This window comes from Abramis brama (genome assembly GCF_963993115.1).
Source record: "Abramis brama genome assembly, chromosome: 12".
NCBI classification, from domain to species: domain Eukaryota; kingdom Metazoa; phylum Chordata; class Actinopteri; order Cypriniformes; family Leuciscidae; genus Abramis; species Abramis brama.
The window spans coordinates 36,848,507-36,864,616 of record NC_139974.1 but is presented as its reverse complement, the minus strand read 5'-3'; the positions used below and the strand labels follow the sequence as shown (position 1 = coordinate 36,864,616).

The window sequence follows — 16,110 nt, the reverse complement described above, 5'->3', positions numbered from 1 at the left end:
CTCCAAACACACACGCCATATCAACTCTAACTTTGCCTCGCTTTCTATTTCACGTACACAAACACGCTACATTCCATGCCATTATATCGAGAGGCTTGTTAAATTCCAACTCAACATTTTCCACTCAACGAATTCACTGCAAACCGTGTATAAATAATGACAGTTAGCTTTACTGGACACCCTCAACTGTAACACTCAACAATAATTATACTTCCACCAGGATTAGCTCCATTATCATAATCTGGACATTTACAATTATCTATAATTTGCAAAGATGCGCCTGGTTCTTGATTGCAGACGTTTTTTTCCCTAGCTCACCATCTCTAAATAGTGACAGTAATAACGGCTAATTTTGCAGGCAATATATAAGAGGTGTCGGGGTGTGCAAACACTTCCACACCTGGATTTGCTTACTCAACACAAGCAGTACACAGGACCGTCCGCTTTCACAACGATATCTTTATTGAAACATTGAAACTAGAGATTTTGGTCTATGCAAGACAATAAACTTAGCTACCGAAGGTAAGTGTTGTTCCATTAGCCTAGCATGTTGTTTTGTTGTTGGCTAATCTGTGTGCCGCTGATGGGTGGGTGTTGTTATGAACTGCAGATCGGCTTGTTGGGGAAGGCAGGCTATTTTACAGGAAAACGTGTGACATACGAACGCTGGGATCTATAGTAAACCGGTCATAATTTGTATTGGTGTTTTATCTCTCTCTTATTTTCATTTGCGCACACACTCGGGATTATTAGCTTCTTGGTAGCCTATTTGGTTAATTCTCATTTAGTCTTGAGGATGTCGGGATCCGGAGCTACAAGATCGTGTCTGTCACAGTCTCTCAGGGGGTCTATGTGTAGGTGCCTTAACCCTCACAAACACATTTTATTTTTAATATTATGCGGAATAATTTATGATTCCTCCAAAGATTATTTAGCTGTAGAATTTTAGAGTTGAGGCAAACTCTGAATCAACATGCACCAATGCAAAATTTCTAGGCCTATTGTAAAAATTGTTGACAATTTCTATTGTAAAATTATTGACAACTTGACCCTAATTATTTAGCCTACTTCAATGAGCTCATTGTTTCTGCCTTCAATTTAATAGCCTACATTGTTAGCTAACTGCGTGATTTGTATGTAGTCTACATTTCTGAAATACATTGGACATAGTCCTCTGATAACAGATCACTCTAAATTGTAATGTACACATGCATTTTCTGTAAAGCTGCTTTAAAACGATATGTATTGTCAAAAGCGCTATACAAATTAATGTGAATTGAATTGAATAGAGTTGCAAATGTTAGCTATATTTTTTGAAGACCTTACTGTGAGCAGATTACTAAAAAACCAATGACAAATGTGTTTCTGACGGTTCCTATTTCAAGATATACCTTATGTTCTTATAGTCAGAGCAAACATTTAAATGAACCATCCCAATCCGTTGATGAGGAAACCTTTTTAGAAAATCAAGCCCCATTCTCTTCGGCTGGGGCATCCACGATTTGACAGCTGCAGGGGCTTCTCGTCTCCCTATTCAACATTGTAATTTTAGATAATATCCCAAGTGTTCACTCTCCTCAGCAATTTGTACATGAATAACCGAATAATTTCATCTTTTGTTTCGTCTTTGCCACTTCAAATCCAAATAAAGATGCCTTTTAGTATTAAAAGTGGTAGAAAATTACAGGTAATTATCTTTGACGGTAAAAACGCTGTAATCAGCGGGCTACATCAAAAATTACCCTAATTATGTCTGCATTTATGAGAATGGAAAAAAAACCCCTCTCTTGGATAAAACCCATAAATTGTCCCAAATATCTCCTTCATATTGAACGAGACTGCAGCTGGATGCTTTGTTCAGGATCGATCCTGTGGCGAAAGGCATTCAGCGTCTCGCAGATCAAGGCAGAGAGAAAGGGGGAAAACATTTTGTCAATACCTTAATAATTGAGCTAGAGAATGACAAGATGGACAAGATGCAGCTCTATTCTGTAGGAAAAACACTTTGAGAAACCACCATCTCGGGTAAGCCATTTTGTTATTCCTTCATATCTTTCCAGCATTAGAAAAATGCCTTAATGTGGAGGTGATTGTTTTCAAATTACTCTGTAAGTTGTTTATATGTCTTTTTTTTATATATTTTTTTTTATAGAGAAATGTTTTCAAATTCAGATTATTTCAATAATCAATTTCATAATTGATTTTTTAAAAGCCAGTCTTTCATAATATCTCCTAAAAAATGGGGGGAAAAAAGGCACGACACGTTACTTGAAGTCATGGTTTACTCCATTTATGACAAAACATAAAAAGTTTTTAACAACTAAAATCGGACAATATATTTACAATCAAGTTGCTTTCGTTTGCATGATCAAAAACATAAACGCAGGAGGATTGAGTTCGTTTTCAAATGCGACTCAAGCGCGTGACAAAACGTTTCGCTTCCTGTTGGTGATGATTGTGTTTGATTACAGCCAAACGTGAGAACAGATTTTTAATCAATCCGTTTAATTTGCTACTGACATTTAGTTCCATTGTCGAGCTTCGCCACACCGCATGTCTTCATCCTTCAAAAGAAATCGTCCCCTTAATAGACTAGAATAGGTCTCTATTAGGGATGTTAAACCGTGAACTGGGCGAAGACAAGAAGTCAACGTCAAGGCCTCTGGCCTAAAACAAGGCTAGTTGCCTATCTCTGCATGGCGTCCTGATGAGGCGAAGAGTACCAGTGTGAGTAACCGGGCATGTAGCTGTTAGCAGACATGTTTACTCCTTTAGAGGAGGCTGAGACGTCCCAGATGGGAGGAATGGCTGGAGAGCGCGGGGACAGGGCGATAGAGCCGGGCAAAGGGTCAATCTCGTGAGGGTTACCGCCTTGTTTCAACAGCTTCTTGAACTTGGACCTTTTGTTTTGAAACCATATCTTTACCTGAAAAGAAAGACAAATATAAAAAATGGGTTATGTCCTATTTAAAGTTAAGTAGGTGTCTAATTTAGTTAACATGATTTTTTTTTTTGTCATCATCTTCCTAAACATATAGGCTAGGTCCACCTTTATTAAATTACAAAAATCAGTTATAATACTCAACCAAAATGAAAAGCATAAATCACTATTAAATTAAATTGAGTCCACATACCACCTGAGATATAGGCTAGCCTAATACCCAACTAAAATGAAAAGCACAATTCACTATTAATTGTAAATGAGTCCACATCTCACCTGTGTCTGTGTGAGCCCGAGAGAGGCAGCCAGTTCCGCGCGCTCTGGTAACGCCAGGTATTGAGTCTGCTGGAACCGGTGATTTAATGCCTGGAGCTGCAAACTGGAATAAATCGTCCTTGGTTTTCTGATCTTTTTGCCTTTTCCGTTGAAACGTATTTCTCCATTTTCAATCACTGTTGTTTTCTGCTGTTCTGAAAAGGGTGAATATTGTGGAATGATTCCCGCACATAAACATTTATAAGAATTTTAAATGTGATATTTTTTTGGACAAACACATATTTGTAACGTTCAAGCATTATATAGCATAATTACTTTGTCATATTTAGGAAATAGCATGAAGTGACATGTCAAGACTGAGACAATTAGATGCTAATTATAATTTGTAATGGTGGGTAGAATCACTGGCGGAGCGCAATAAATCATTTTGAGAACACCGTTATTGCTGACATACGACGGACAAAACTGGGCTAGAACAAAGCGGAACGGAGAACTGTGAATGTAATATTTTATCGACATACGGCTTTCCTCGTATAGTTCAACAATGAAAACAGAGCTGGATCTTTACGCATGTAAATACGCTTACCTGTGGCGTCTAACCTGGTCTGTGCTCCGCTGGCGTTACTGTAGGACGGCAGGTACGGACTGTGGTGGGGATGGCTTACATAGGAGTAAGGTAGCGACCTGTTATAAGAGTTTGAGCCGGAGTACGGAGAGCTGTCGTGCTGATGATGATGATGATGATGAGACCCGGAATGGAGACAGTGGAGCGGATAATGGCTGGCGGCCATTGACGGGGAGCTCTGTTGTGAGTGCGATTGCTGTCCAAACTCCATGAAAGCAGATTTTGACGAGTCTTGAGCCTCCAGACCGTCAGCCATCGTAGTCATGGTCATCATCAAATTTTCTGCTTTAAGAGCACTTACCCCCTATCTCTGAAGTCCAAATGAGTCCTTTCGTTGTGTTCGTTTCTTTCTCTCCTTGGTTAGGGGATATTGCGTTATTACCTCCACAATTTATCCTTTTTTGTCCTGTAATTCTCACGCGGTATGGTGGAAGGTGGGCTTGAGTAAAGGCAGAGATTTTAAGGTGGATTCTGTTAAATTTGAGTCCTTGCTTCCAGACTTGATGCAGCCACTACAAGTAAAATGGTTTGTCTCCAAAGGGCAGCGCCTTCCGATTGGTCATTCAACCTAACGTCATCAGTTCTCTGCTTTAGCTGAGACTTCACAGTGAGTTAACCTACCTTAACAGCTCCCACCGTAGCCATAACCATGTGGAGAATAATAATGCTGGGATATCCCTCTGATATTCACAAAATTCCCACTCAGATACGACTCCAGAGACAATGTCGCGCGCTACTATCGAAGTAATTAATCGCGTGGTTCGTAACCACAGCTCGAGGTGCCAAATATCGCTTAGCCTACAAACCGCAAGAACACCATACACATCGAATCGTTTTATAGGATATAGCGAATATATTGCCATATGTACGACTAAAACGTCATTTTATATGGACGTTGATGTCTCAATGCATTTACAAAACAGCAGAAACCACAACAGTAAAATAATAATATAGGCTAAACACAAACACAGAACAATACATAAATAATTAATGAGATTTACAGTAGCCAATGGCATAAAAAATATAAGCCATGCATATTAAGTGAAAATATGCGGTGTCAAAAGAATAGTCTATAAAAGCAATAGTTGTAAGCCTCTTCAGAGAGGATTCACGTGAACTATAAACACGCCAGATATGGTCTGGTTTAATTAAGCCACAGTCACTGAAAGGCCCGGGTTAGTGACAGCCTTTCCTCGTATAATCACGAGCCAGTCACAGTTGAAAATATATGCAAATTACGAGTGCAGTTTGTGGTTTGGCAAATCGCGATCGCATTATAAACCACGATGTAAATATACCCTACAACTGCAAGGCTTTCTTCATTCTCATTTCACTCAATTTTTATTTTATAGACAACGAGTTTCCTCATGATATGGCATACATTTATTTTAAATGGTAATGAAAAAGCAATTACGGTCGCAATCAGTTATATCCAAATCCTCTTTGATTATCCGTTACACTGTATTCAGACTGGAGCTATAAAATTAAGAACAATTCGTCTGTAATGATTATGGACCTTGTTTATTTTGGGAGGTGGATTAAAAGTGGATATAGCATAAATTATCCGCTAATTATACACCAGTGTCGCCTCAATTATCCTCTTATCAAAAATGGTAGCCCTAAATGCAGCTTTTAGTTTCAATTTTCTCCCTTTCTGTAACAAGAACTGCGTACCTTGCTATTATTACCAGGGATGTTATTTACTTTGCCGGATTTAAGAGTGCACAAGCGGCGTAGATAACCATTTTCCATGGTGGACTGAACTTGGGAGAGACAGAAAGGCATCTGGTCGCTCTGAACGCTTGTGGATTTCTTCTTATAAGATATCAAACATTTCGAGTTCAAATGAATTGTGCATGCAGGTAAGAGGAAACCTGGAGAATTTGTTTGAACAATTTCCTCAATGTGTGAATGTTTTTGTTTCTTTTGAATTTTATAAAAAGCTGTGTCATAATTTGCTTAAATGCAATTGTCAAATGAGTTAATATTAGTGATCAGGAATTTGATTGTTTTTTGCTGCTGCATGATCAGTTTGAAAATGTTTGAAACCAGATACGCAGCCATGGCATGATACAAACATCTTCCAGTTATGCTTTCTTGCTGGCATTGTAAGTGCTTAATTAATCGAGAATTCATGGTTTGGGACCTTTAAAATGACTTCCTTTTATAAAACCTGCGTTGACACTTTATATTTGACAGTTAAGGACATAATATTTCCAGGGACTGATAAAAATCATTTGATACAAGTTGACAAAATTCTACAACAGGCCAGTGGATTTGTTTCAGCGTATCTTGACCACAAGACGCGTATTTCAATTAAAACTCCTCAATTTACAAGCTGTTGAATGATCGTAAATGGTGTTGTGTTTCTACATAAATTGTATCCCAATAGCTAAAATGAAAAATTGCGCAGGAATAGAAAAATGCAAAGTATGAGTGCCTTTTAGGCACCGTTTTGATAGTTAAAATTGACGCTTAAAAAATAAATGACCTATTTTGTTAGACAAAATAATATACATTTGTATTATAATGGAGTCTACTTTCACTAAAACCAAACTGATTAGTAGCGATCACTCACAACAACAAAAAAAATCTTTATTTAAGTTTCTTTAAATAAAAATGTGTTAATTGTGTTATATTTTTAAATATATATATATATATATATATATATATATATATATATATATATATATATATATATATATATATATATATTTGTATTTTTATTACTGAGAATATTAAAGCAAAGCATGCATGTAAACCCATATGCAACATTACAAATCTGTCAAAAAGAAAAAGAAAGAGAGGGGTCTGTGTGGACATGCCTGCGCTCGAGTGCATCCATGCAGCCCTATCTGAGCTTTAACAAAACTACTTTGAAATGGATTCGCCTTCATTCCGAAGAGCGCACGACCTTCTTGTCACTGGTCCGAACAGACATGTTGACCGGCTCGGATTGTAGAGCGTTTCCAGTCCAGCAGAGGCGGCTGATCGTGCTCTCTCTGCCGAACAGACACACACACACACAGACACACGCAGGCGTCGACGGATCTCCGTGACTGTTGAGCAGAGGAAGTGGCAAGGCAAAGCGAACGCAGATGATAGCACGCGCAGCTGTCGGTATTCTGCGCGAGATCACTACAATAGAAATCAGGAGAACAAATATCAGACCCCTCCCTGCCATTTAGGTCACATATTTAAGCACGCATTTTATTCCAGGACTGTTTCACTAAATATGTAACTAAACATAAATAAAGTTAGTAAGGCTAAAAACAAAAAAGACAGAGACCCTTACTGAAAATATAGTGGAGGTGGAGGTATCGGTTTCATATTAAATATGCATTAATTCGATTCAAACATAGACTATAGGTCAAATATTTACAATATTAAAAAATAGTCACTTGCTCATTATTAATGTTTAAAATTTTATATGATGGTATAAAAACTGACCACAAAGCAAGAGCCTATCGAAATATAGACCCACTTAAGACTTGCTGTGTTTTTGAGCTGTTAGGCTAATATAGATTAGCTACTACTCATTCTTGCTAAAAGCTCCACCTGTGGGTTGATGAATGTAGCCTAACTTCACACTAACAGTGGTCACGGTTTGGTGACCATGCTTAAAGAGCATAATTGTCCCTTTTTTATAGCATGAGCAAATTAAAATGAGAGGCCTATAATGTCATATAGCGTGTCTCTTTTGTATATTGGGATGAAACGTCAAATGCACAAAGAAGTTTGTTTATCTCTAGGAAATAAGAACATAAGGCTGTGTAGTACACAGACCTGAAAGGATACTTCAATGTTCAATGCAAAATTGCAGCCAACACAGAGGTTGCCTCTTATGAACATTAATTTTCAGTTCATAAATGAACGTGGCTCTGCTGAAAAATCTTTTATCTTTTGAGAATGTTGTACAATTGAGAACAGTGGGATTTTTCAGGGTTCTTTTTCGACTTAATAGAAGACATTATTAGCTCTGACAGCACACGGCTCAGGTCTTGGGGAGAGGATTTTCTAGAGAGATGACAGACAGGAAGGCCAGCAATCACAGGCTTTTTTATCCGAATGTACTGTTCGATGCCGTTTATCCCTGATGATAGAAAATTGCTCTGTTGCCAGGACGCGGCTGCTGAAATAGAGGGCAAGAGCAACATTTCCATTTTCCAGTTTGAAAGCCATTGAAATGAATTAGTAAAATGAAAAAAAAAAGAAGAAAAAAAAATCCCGCGGTAAACAAAGAGGGGCAAACAAAGATACACTTTATTTCCTTGCGCCAAGCACCCTTTCATTTTGTAAAATTTCGTTAGCTGCTTTTCTGAGGCTTTGAATTCAAAACTGAATTCAAAATAATACGCTCCTGATGTGCACCAGAGATAATTACACATTTTCAATAGATTCTAAATGTAAAGCAAAGTGCAATTTGTTCCTGTTTGCATATCACTGCAACATTTGTTCACATATTACTGTTTACAATATCACTCAATACATTTTGAAGGTCAATTGAAATATCTGCACATTCATTAAATTCGTACAAAATAATAAAATAAAATCGCACTACATACAAGATTAATCATTGTGACAAGTGGCTTGTCATTCGCCTCGTATTGATCATATTTCTTAACGTGTAATCCACAAAGTCTCGGGGAGGGGTTTGTCAGAATATTACTTGTTATGACAGTTTGAAAACACACCCAACGAATTGTGGGTTTACGTGTCATGACAGACATATGCTTTATTGTTATTTGGATGTGCAGTGGCCGACCACAACATTCGGTAAACAACCGCGCGGAAAAGATGCCTGAATAACCAACACTCCTTGTCCAGATATTTCACAGGTGAAAAAAAAAAGCCAAGTTTACAAGACTAGCTACAAGAAAAACATATAATCATAATTTTGATAATCAACAGCACAAGTTGTCAGTGCTCCCCGAAACGGGGAAACTCGTAAATATGAACAGCAGGAGATCAGTCATTTTCACGCGTGACAGTAGCCTGTAAATGTTAAACTGATAACTACGATAAACAACGAAATGATAATGGTGAGAATAGCCTACTAATAAAAAAATAAATAAAAAAAACATGTTTGGCCTATAGGCTGTGTTGGTTTATTATACTAATATCGAAATGCAAAAGCTGTCGTTAACAATTTATGCCATTGCATTTACAAAATAATTCCAAAATATAGCTAAGCGTTATAAATCAACGCTATAGAATTGCGTAAGAAAATCATTTATAAGAACATCATACACTTTGTTTATTCACATCCACTGATTTCTCTTTGATCTCTAAAAGCGGGTGAAATCAATGGCTATATTAATATTTAGGTGAAACGGAGGTCCTGTAGGCTTGGAAGGATAGTATTTTGCATATGAATCTTTGCATGTGCAGGTGGTTTACCCCGACGATGTGTGCTTGTATTAAAGTAAAACATTTTACCCATGCAGTTACATGTGCATTACCTAGAATGCCTGTCCGCTTTGTCTGAACATGGCTCATGTCCTGCAGTACATTTGCCTGAGCTATTTATCCACCCATAGTCATTATTTATAATCATTGCTATTAGCTGGCTCTGATAGATTTTGATCTTTGATTGAAGCTGGTCCACCTAATCTGATTGGAGGGACCATGGTTACCGTTTCTTTGTGTGTTAATCATGTATCCATACAACACAACATTGCAATTGTATTTACTTAATTGTGTGCTGATATTTAGATTTTTCTTTTTGGAAATACAGCTGAGAATTGCAGTGAAAACAATAACCAAAAATAATATTCTAAAAGGTAATATTAATTACAAGTCGATATTTATTAAAATAATGCTGTAGCTCATGGAGTTTTGTGCTGGTATTTAGTTGCGTGTGATTTAAGTAGTTTCCCTGATCTGAATTTCCTGAGGTCAGGTGAGGAAGTGGCACAAACAATGAAGCACGGACAATAATTGTTCGCCTGAAACTCAAGAACAGTGAGTTTGATGAGGCGTAAAAACAGCAGAGAAAAAAAGTCACACCTGGAGAACCGCCTTGTGCCACATTCATTCTCTTGCCATGGTTCACATGAAAACCAGTCTGCAGGAGCTGCGTGCCTTTCTCAAGCTCCTGTTCAGGGCTAAATAGAGCAAAAATACAAAGACTGCCTGAAACTACAAACTTCCACATTCTAGCTGATGAAGAACATTTGAAACTCACTCACAAAAGGTTCTGCGGGAGATATGAAGACTGCAGAGTTACACCAATGAAGCTGTGAAGCCATGAATGACTGGTCGCCAAAAATGAATGCTTAAAAACACAAGCTGTTTAATTTAGCCATATTAGTAAAGGTGGAAGATTAATGAAATATTTGCAGAGAATTAAACTCCAAGTATGAAATAGCAAGTCATAAGTGAGGATTTATGTATTCTATCAGACATTCTATTAAGCATATTCAAGTGTATAAAAACATTAGTCTCAGGATTGGTCTAGGTTTTTGCATAGTAATGATGAATTAATGGCTGTAAGGTTAATGGAAGACACAACATCTCTTCCATTTATTTCAGATTTAATGCTTTGAAGGCACTAAAGGTGATCAATTATTTTGGTGTAGATTGAAAAAAAGTTTTTTTTTTAGAATAAACAAACAAATCTTATCTAATAAATGAGAAGGCCTTTCAGATTTTTTCATAAGCATACCAGTAAACTATCTCTTGGCCTTTTGTGCAGCAACATTAACCACAGAAGTGTAAAAACACAAGCAGAATAAAACAAAAATAAATAATAGTGTGTAAATTCAATCTGAATTTATTCATAAGATCATTTGAACAAATGTGGTTAAGTTCATAACAAGCTTGTTAATGCGGTGCAAAACAAATCCCCTTCAGCATTTATTTTCATAAACTTTAACAACCATTTCAGTTGAAGGGTTTTAGGCTTTTCCCATTTTATCAAAACACACGCCAGCAATCACAGTGATAACTGCTCTTGGAAATGCATTAAACCATAGAGCTCATTCAATCAATGCAAGGAGAGGGTGTTCAAAAGAATGCTGAAAATAAATCTACAGGATGATCGTACAAAACATATGAGAGGCAAAAGTAAAGAAGCTTTCCGCACAGAGAGCTGGCATTGAAATAACAGATGCAGGTATGTTTTTATAGTGCTGAAAATCATCTCCATAGAGCAGCGAAGATGAAGGACAGTGGGAACGTTGTTCGTGTTTGGATCCGGATCAAAATGGATCTGATCACACCAGACTTGGACATGTGGGGCGGTTTGAATGGCATGGCAGGGATGGTGAGCTGTCAATCTTAAGCTCTCATGCTCGCCTCATCCGCTTTCCTTCTTTTCCAAAAGCCAGCAGACCAGCGTAGGAAGAAGGCGAGCGTTTGTGGAGTCCAAAACCCTTGACTATTCAAGCAAAACCAGCATCGTTTGATGCGTCACAGCTGGCCTTCAGTAAACATTTCTTTCAGAGTAATAAAAACTAAGCTTTAAACTATGATATATTTAAAATAACTGAGGATTTGATAACAATGATTGCATTGTACGCAAGCCACTCTTTTGGTTTTGTTTCAGCAGCATCTCCTCACTGCGTAATCAGGTGGGTGTGCAAACGCTCTTCCTAAATAACAATGGAAACCTGGATGAAACAATGTTATTGTTTTGTTTGACACGTCCGCTTTAGAATTCTATTGACTGAATATGAAGGACCTCATCCTCATCCTCATCCTCCTCTCCTCTCCTCTCCTCTCCTCTCCTCTCCTCTCCTCTCCTCTCCTCTCCTCTCCTCTCCTCTCCTCTCCTCCTACAGCTGCAGTGAGTGAGATATGACCAGAGAATTGGCCTCTGGGAGAGCAGCAAGCCATCCTGGTGCTATTAGGCTCGTGGCTAATAATAGGTGTTTCAGTCCGGGGGAAGATCAATCAGGGGGAATCATGGGGAATGTTCTGAGGAGCGCTTTTACACATCTGTCCAGATGGATGAAATTACACTTGTCTGTTTTTAGTTGCATTACTCCCAAATTGGCTGTCTACTTTTTTCTCTCTTTCTCTCACTCTCCCCTCATTCATGTGTCAGTGGTCTACTAAAAGGATTCAGTGCTAAACTCCCTGTCATTTTGGTCTTTCCTCGCTCGCTCTGCCCTCTCTGCTCAGTCACCTTATTTACGTTCTTGCATTCAATAAGCTGGACGTTAAAAATGGACAAATTAGAAAAAAAAATCCTGACATTTTAGTGCTTTTATAACACGTTTGGATAATTGGGTATATTTGATCACATTTATGTCATGAACAATAAAAAGGTCAATGAAAGCTGAGCGATACTACTTTAAATTATATTCAACAAAAGTTTTTTTGCAATAAAAACTTCATACAAACATCACATACAAATTACAAAGTGGGTTCCTTAAGCCTGAAACCAAATAAAAAAATAAAAAAATAAAAATATGTTTTGACTTTATCTGAAAATAAGCAGTTAAGGATTTAAACAAAAAAAATTTTGTGAGGTAAAATGGATAAATATTAGTATATATAATATAGTCCCCCTGTAGTCAATAATTTTATCCTTTAAAACTCATCTTTGATCACCAAAATTACATATTTAAAAGTTTTTTCCTTGGGGAAAAAAAACTTTCATTTAGGTTCTATTAATATGCAAATTAGCCCCGCCTCCACTCACTCACAGCAGCTTAGAGATCCACTTGTTGACCATGCACATTGACCTGATTGGTTACAAGGTAGTTTGTGACGTCAGAAACACCAGCGATTTCAAACCGTGTTTTTGAGACTGTCTTTGGTTCACTGCAGTTTTAAAGAAAAAATACTCAGCAATGGTGTTGACTTGTGAATTTGCACATGGTTTGTCTTAAAGCATATTTAAAACACCACAAAGACATCAAAAGCTTGATATTTCCCACTTTAAGATTTAAAGTTTTCTAAGATAGTTCACTAATCATGCCAAAAGGTATTTTTTTTAAAGTTACGAGGTAAAAATGGAAAAATATTTTCGATTTCTAGTTTCTAATCACACCATTATATAAATTGTCAAATTTTTGGTTTTAAAAAGTAAAAATTGGGGAAATATTTGAGATTTCTAGTTCAATAATCGCTCCGTTATACAAAAGGTGGTAACACTTTATTTTTGCAGTATCCTTGTTACACGTTACATTTACAATAGGAGTAACTATAAATTTAGCATAATTACATCCAACTAACATTCAACCAAATCCTAACCCTAACCCTATAGTAAGTACATGTAGTTAATTAATTAATGTTACTCATTAATTACACTGTAGCAAGGACACCTTAAAATAAAGTGTAACCCAAAAGTTCAAATTTCCTTCATGCCGACAATATAATATTCAATTACAAATGTTGTATTAAAGAAGAAATTTCCCCTGGTGTTCTCAGTCATTTGGACCCCCACTGTTTTTCTCATCAGCTCTGCTATCTCTATCATTTAAAACATATAATTACACCCATTTGCATTGTGCAGCTGCACTCACAAATCCCCAACTTTCCCATCCAAAACAATGATATTTGCAGTACTCGTAGTAAATCGTCAGAAAAGTAAAACCAGTGCTCACTCGAGTACAGATACTCTAAAAGCAATGCTTTCGGACCCCTATCCCTATGAAACAGAGATTGCAAGCGAAAGGACACATGAGAAGGTGTGAAACTGAGGCATTGAAATCCTGACCTGCAGTAACCCTTGAATAGGTGAGTGCAGCTGAGGAGGTAACCACATGCTGGACAGCCCGCTTGCCATGCAGCACCGGCAGTTATCCAGCACAATGTGTCAATCAGAGAGTGGGGCATAGAGACTGAGAGGGGTCATTTACAGACTACCAAACAGCTGTATGCATCTGCGCTTCTCAACCACGACGGCTGACATCTCGAAATTTTTGATACTTGAAAGTGGCTGTCTGGCAAGTTGTATTGAATTAGCCCTTTTCAGATTACGCCCTCCTGAGTTCTTAAACGGACCGTTGTCACTCCGATCAAAACTCCCGAGACTGATTTGCTTGCGGCGGGAATTTGTACAAGCATCTCTGCCGTAGTCACAATGGGCTCACGCGCACAATACGGGGAAATTACCTCTCAAGAAAGACACAGCGGGATACTTTTTATCAGAGAAAATGAATACTGTACGTCATTGTTGATTCTAAGCCTGCAGAGAACCTGATTTGAGATGTTCTCCTATTTTTGATTGCCCAACATTGAGAGATATTTCAAGCACTGAGCAAGCTGTCTGAGAAGAAAGACGCAAGCTCGATGACCAGAGGAAGAAAATCAAGGCTCCCCAATGTGTTACTCCTGGCAACGGGGGGAAATTAGCATTGACATATAAGCGAGGCCACGGAAAGGCCTCTGGGTATTTTACGGCTTGAAAAGTGACAATCAAAGTGGATGTAAAGACATCCTCCCTGTTCTATTTATATTGAAATCAGCTTCTTTTATATTTCCAGAAGGAAGAGCGGCGAACTTATAATGTATGTATTTTGTTCATTTCACCGTCGTGCCTGTGATGCCGGTGCTCTCATGTTTGCCCCCCGCTGCGGTAAACAGAATGTGACTCTCATAGCGGATGCATTTCAGGCCACTCACAACACGCTAGTGAGGCTGACATGGCCTCCCTCATTTTCCACCACAAAATTCAGCTCTCGCGATTGCCAACACATAATGATAGCATCTTCCAGAGTCACTGAGGTGTACCACTGACGCGCCAATATTCTCTCTGTCATATTGCAGGAAATTCAGCGCCGACTACCCAGGAGTTCCTGCCGTCTACATGCATCAGAAGTTGTTTTGTTAATCGAAATAAAGGGCGGATTGCGTGATCCGAGGCACGGAGCGGCTCACCGTTTCCTCGCGTTACAAGACGGCCTTACCAGCGAGGAGGAATATGCATGAATAAATTAAAAGGTAATGAGGACGCTGTCAGGAGAGGGTCGTTCAGGGCAGAGCTTGGCGTTGGAGAGCTTTCAGAGCATTACGTGATGGACTTGTCATCTCGGCACGAGAAGCAAAGAGGGGTGGAGTTCAACGGCGTGGACAACAGCATCTCACTGCTCAATGTTTTGTATTTTCACTGCTAAATTAAACAATATGAAATATGAATTCTGTCTTTTCCTCAAGTATGAATGGAAACACTGACTTTGTGAATAAGTTTAAAGGGATAGTTCACCCAAAAAGGAAACTACTACTTGTTCCAAACCTGTATGAGTTTCTTCTGCAGAACACAAAAGAAGACATTTTGAAGAATGTTGGTATCCAGACAGTTTACGATTCCAGAGTAGGAAAAAATACTATGCAATTCAATGCGTGCCTGGTTACCAACATTCTTCAAAATATCTTCTTTCGTGTTCAACAGAAGAAAGAAACTCATACAGGTTTGGAACAACATGAGGGTGGGTAAACAAAATTGTAATTTTTGGGTGAACTATCGCTTTAAAGACCGACAAAGAAGGACACAAGGATAAATTATCAATCTCAATCATTTTTAGAATGTTCACACCTCTTGATCAAGGCAGCATGGAATCGCACAATGGAATGTCATGGCAACAACACCTGGCAACAGTTTATCCAAGTCCTCCTCATGCCCCACCCCCCCAAAACCGAGAGCGCTGGAACATTATTTCTGTGAGACAGAAAGCCCTATGAACAAATAATGGGTGAGCGCCAGTTTAAATAAAGTATGGTTTATGACTTGTGGTCAGGACCGTCTCTCTTTTTTAAAAAGTGTGCTGTGTAAAAACAGCTGCCAACATTTTTTTCTCCATACGGTTATAATACAAAGTCGTTTTTTCCCCCCTCCTCACAGTGAGAGATTCAGTCAATAAAAGAACCGGCAGTAGACCAGTAGTCTGCAGCCACAGGAGAATGGAACAAACCACACACGCCAAAACAAACTGGTGCTCCCTTCGCGATTTTTCAGTTCGGGCATTTTAAATAAAACATTTACAGTCCTTCTGCGCAGGGTTTTGCGACTTGCCCTGTTTTGCTTTCGACGTCAACAAAAAGACTAGAGGGATTCATTTCCTTCACCTACAAAATAAAAAGCTATTCGTATCCCATTGGATTTCTGAAATATACTTGAGGCTAGGTCCAGGTGTTTTGGTCTAATTCACAAACAATCAGGCTGTTGGGGATCAGACCAATTATCCAAATGAATTGTACAATACCGAGAAACAGACACAGCAATTTTCTACTTCCATTTCTATGTGCCACTGCAATTATAGATCATCAGAAACTGTCATTAAGTAACACTAGGCTTGTATTAAGACCATACAGACTC

The 16,110-nt window shown here is 38.3% G+C and overlaps 1 protein-coding gene and 1 long non-coding RNA gene across 2 annotated transcripts; one reads left to right on the top strand and one right to left on the bottom strand.

Moving 5' to 3' along the window:
* The first annotated feature begins 1,315 nt into the window (after positions 1-1,315).
* On the top strand, positions 1,316-14,933 carry LOC311094202. Its single transcript, XR_014608597.1, has 2 exons — positions 1,316-2,025; positions 14,565-14,933. It is a non-coding gene; the product is annotated as an uncharacterized lncRNA (long non-coding RNA).
* On the bottom strand, positions 2,269-4,983 carry dlx6a (distal-less homeobox 6a). The gene is made up of 3 exons (XM_084131965.1): positions 3,804-4,983; positions 3,218-3,411; positions 2,269-2,926 (listed from the first exon to the last, which is right to left on the bottom strand). Exons 1-3 carry the CDS (start codon positions 4,114-4,116, stop codon positions 2,687-2,689), a joined length of 747 nt encoding a protein of 248 aa, XP_083988091.1. The 5' UTR covers positions 4,117-4,983; the 3' UTR covers positions 2,269-2,686.
* Positions 14,934-16,110: the final 1,177 nt, after the last annotated feature.

Coding starts and splice junctions, on each gene's coding strand:
- dlx6a (XM_084131965.1), bottom strand. CDS start 4,116: ATGATGACCATGACTACGATGGCTGACGGTCTGGAGGCTCAAGACTCG. Junction 3,412..3,803: donor GACCAGGTTAGACGCCACAG/GTAAGCGTATTT, acceptor CACCCTTTTCAG/AACAGCAGAAAACAACAGTG. Junction 2,927..3,217: donor TCGGGCTCACACAGACACAG/GTGAGATGTGGA, acceptor CTTTCTTTTCAG/GTAAAGATATGGTTTCAAAA.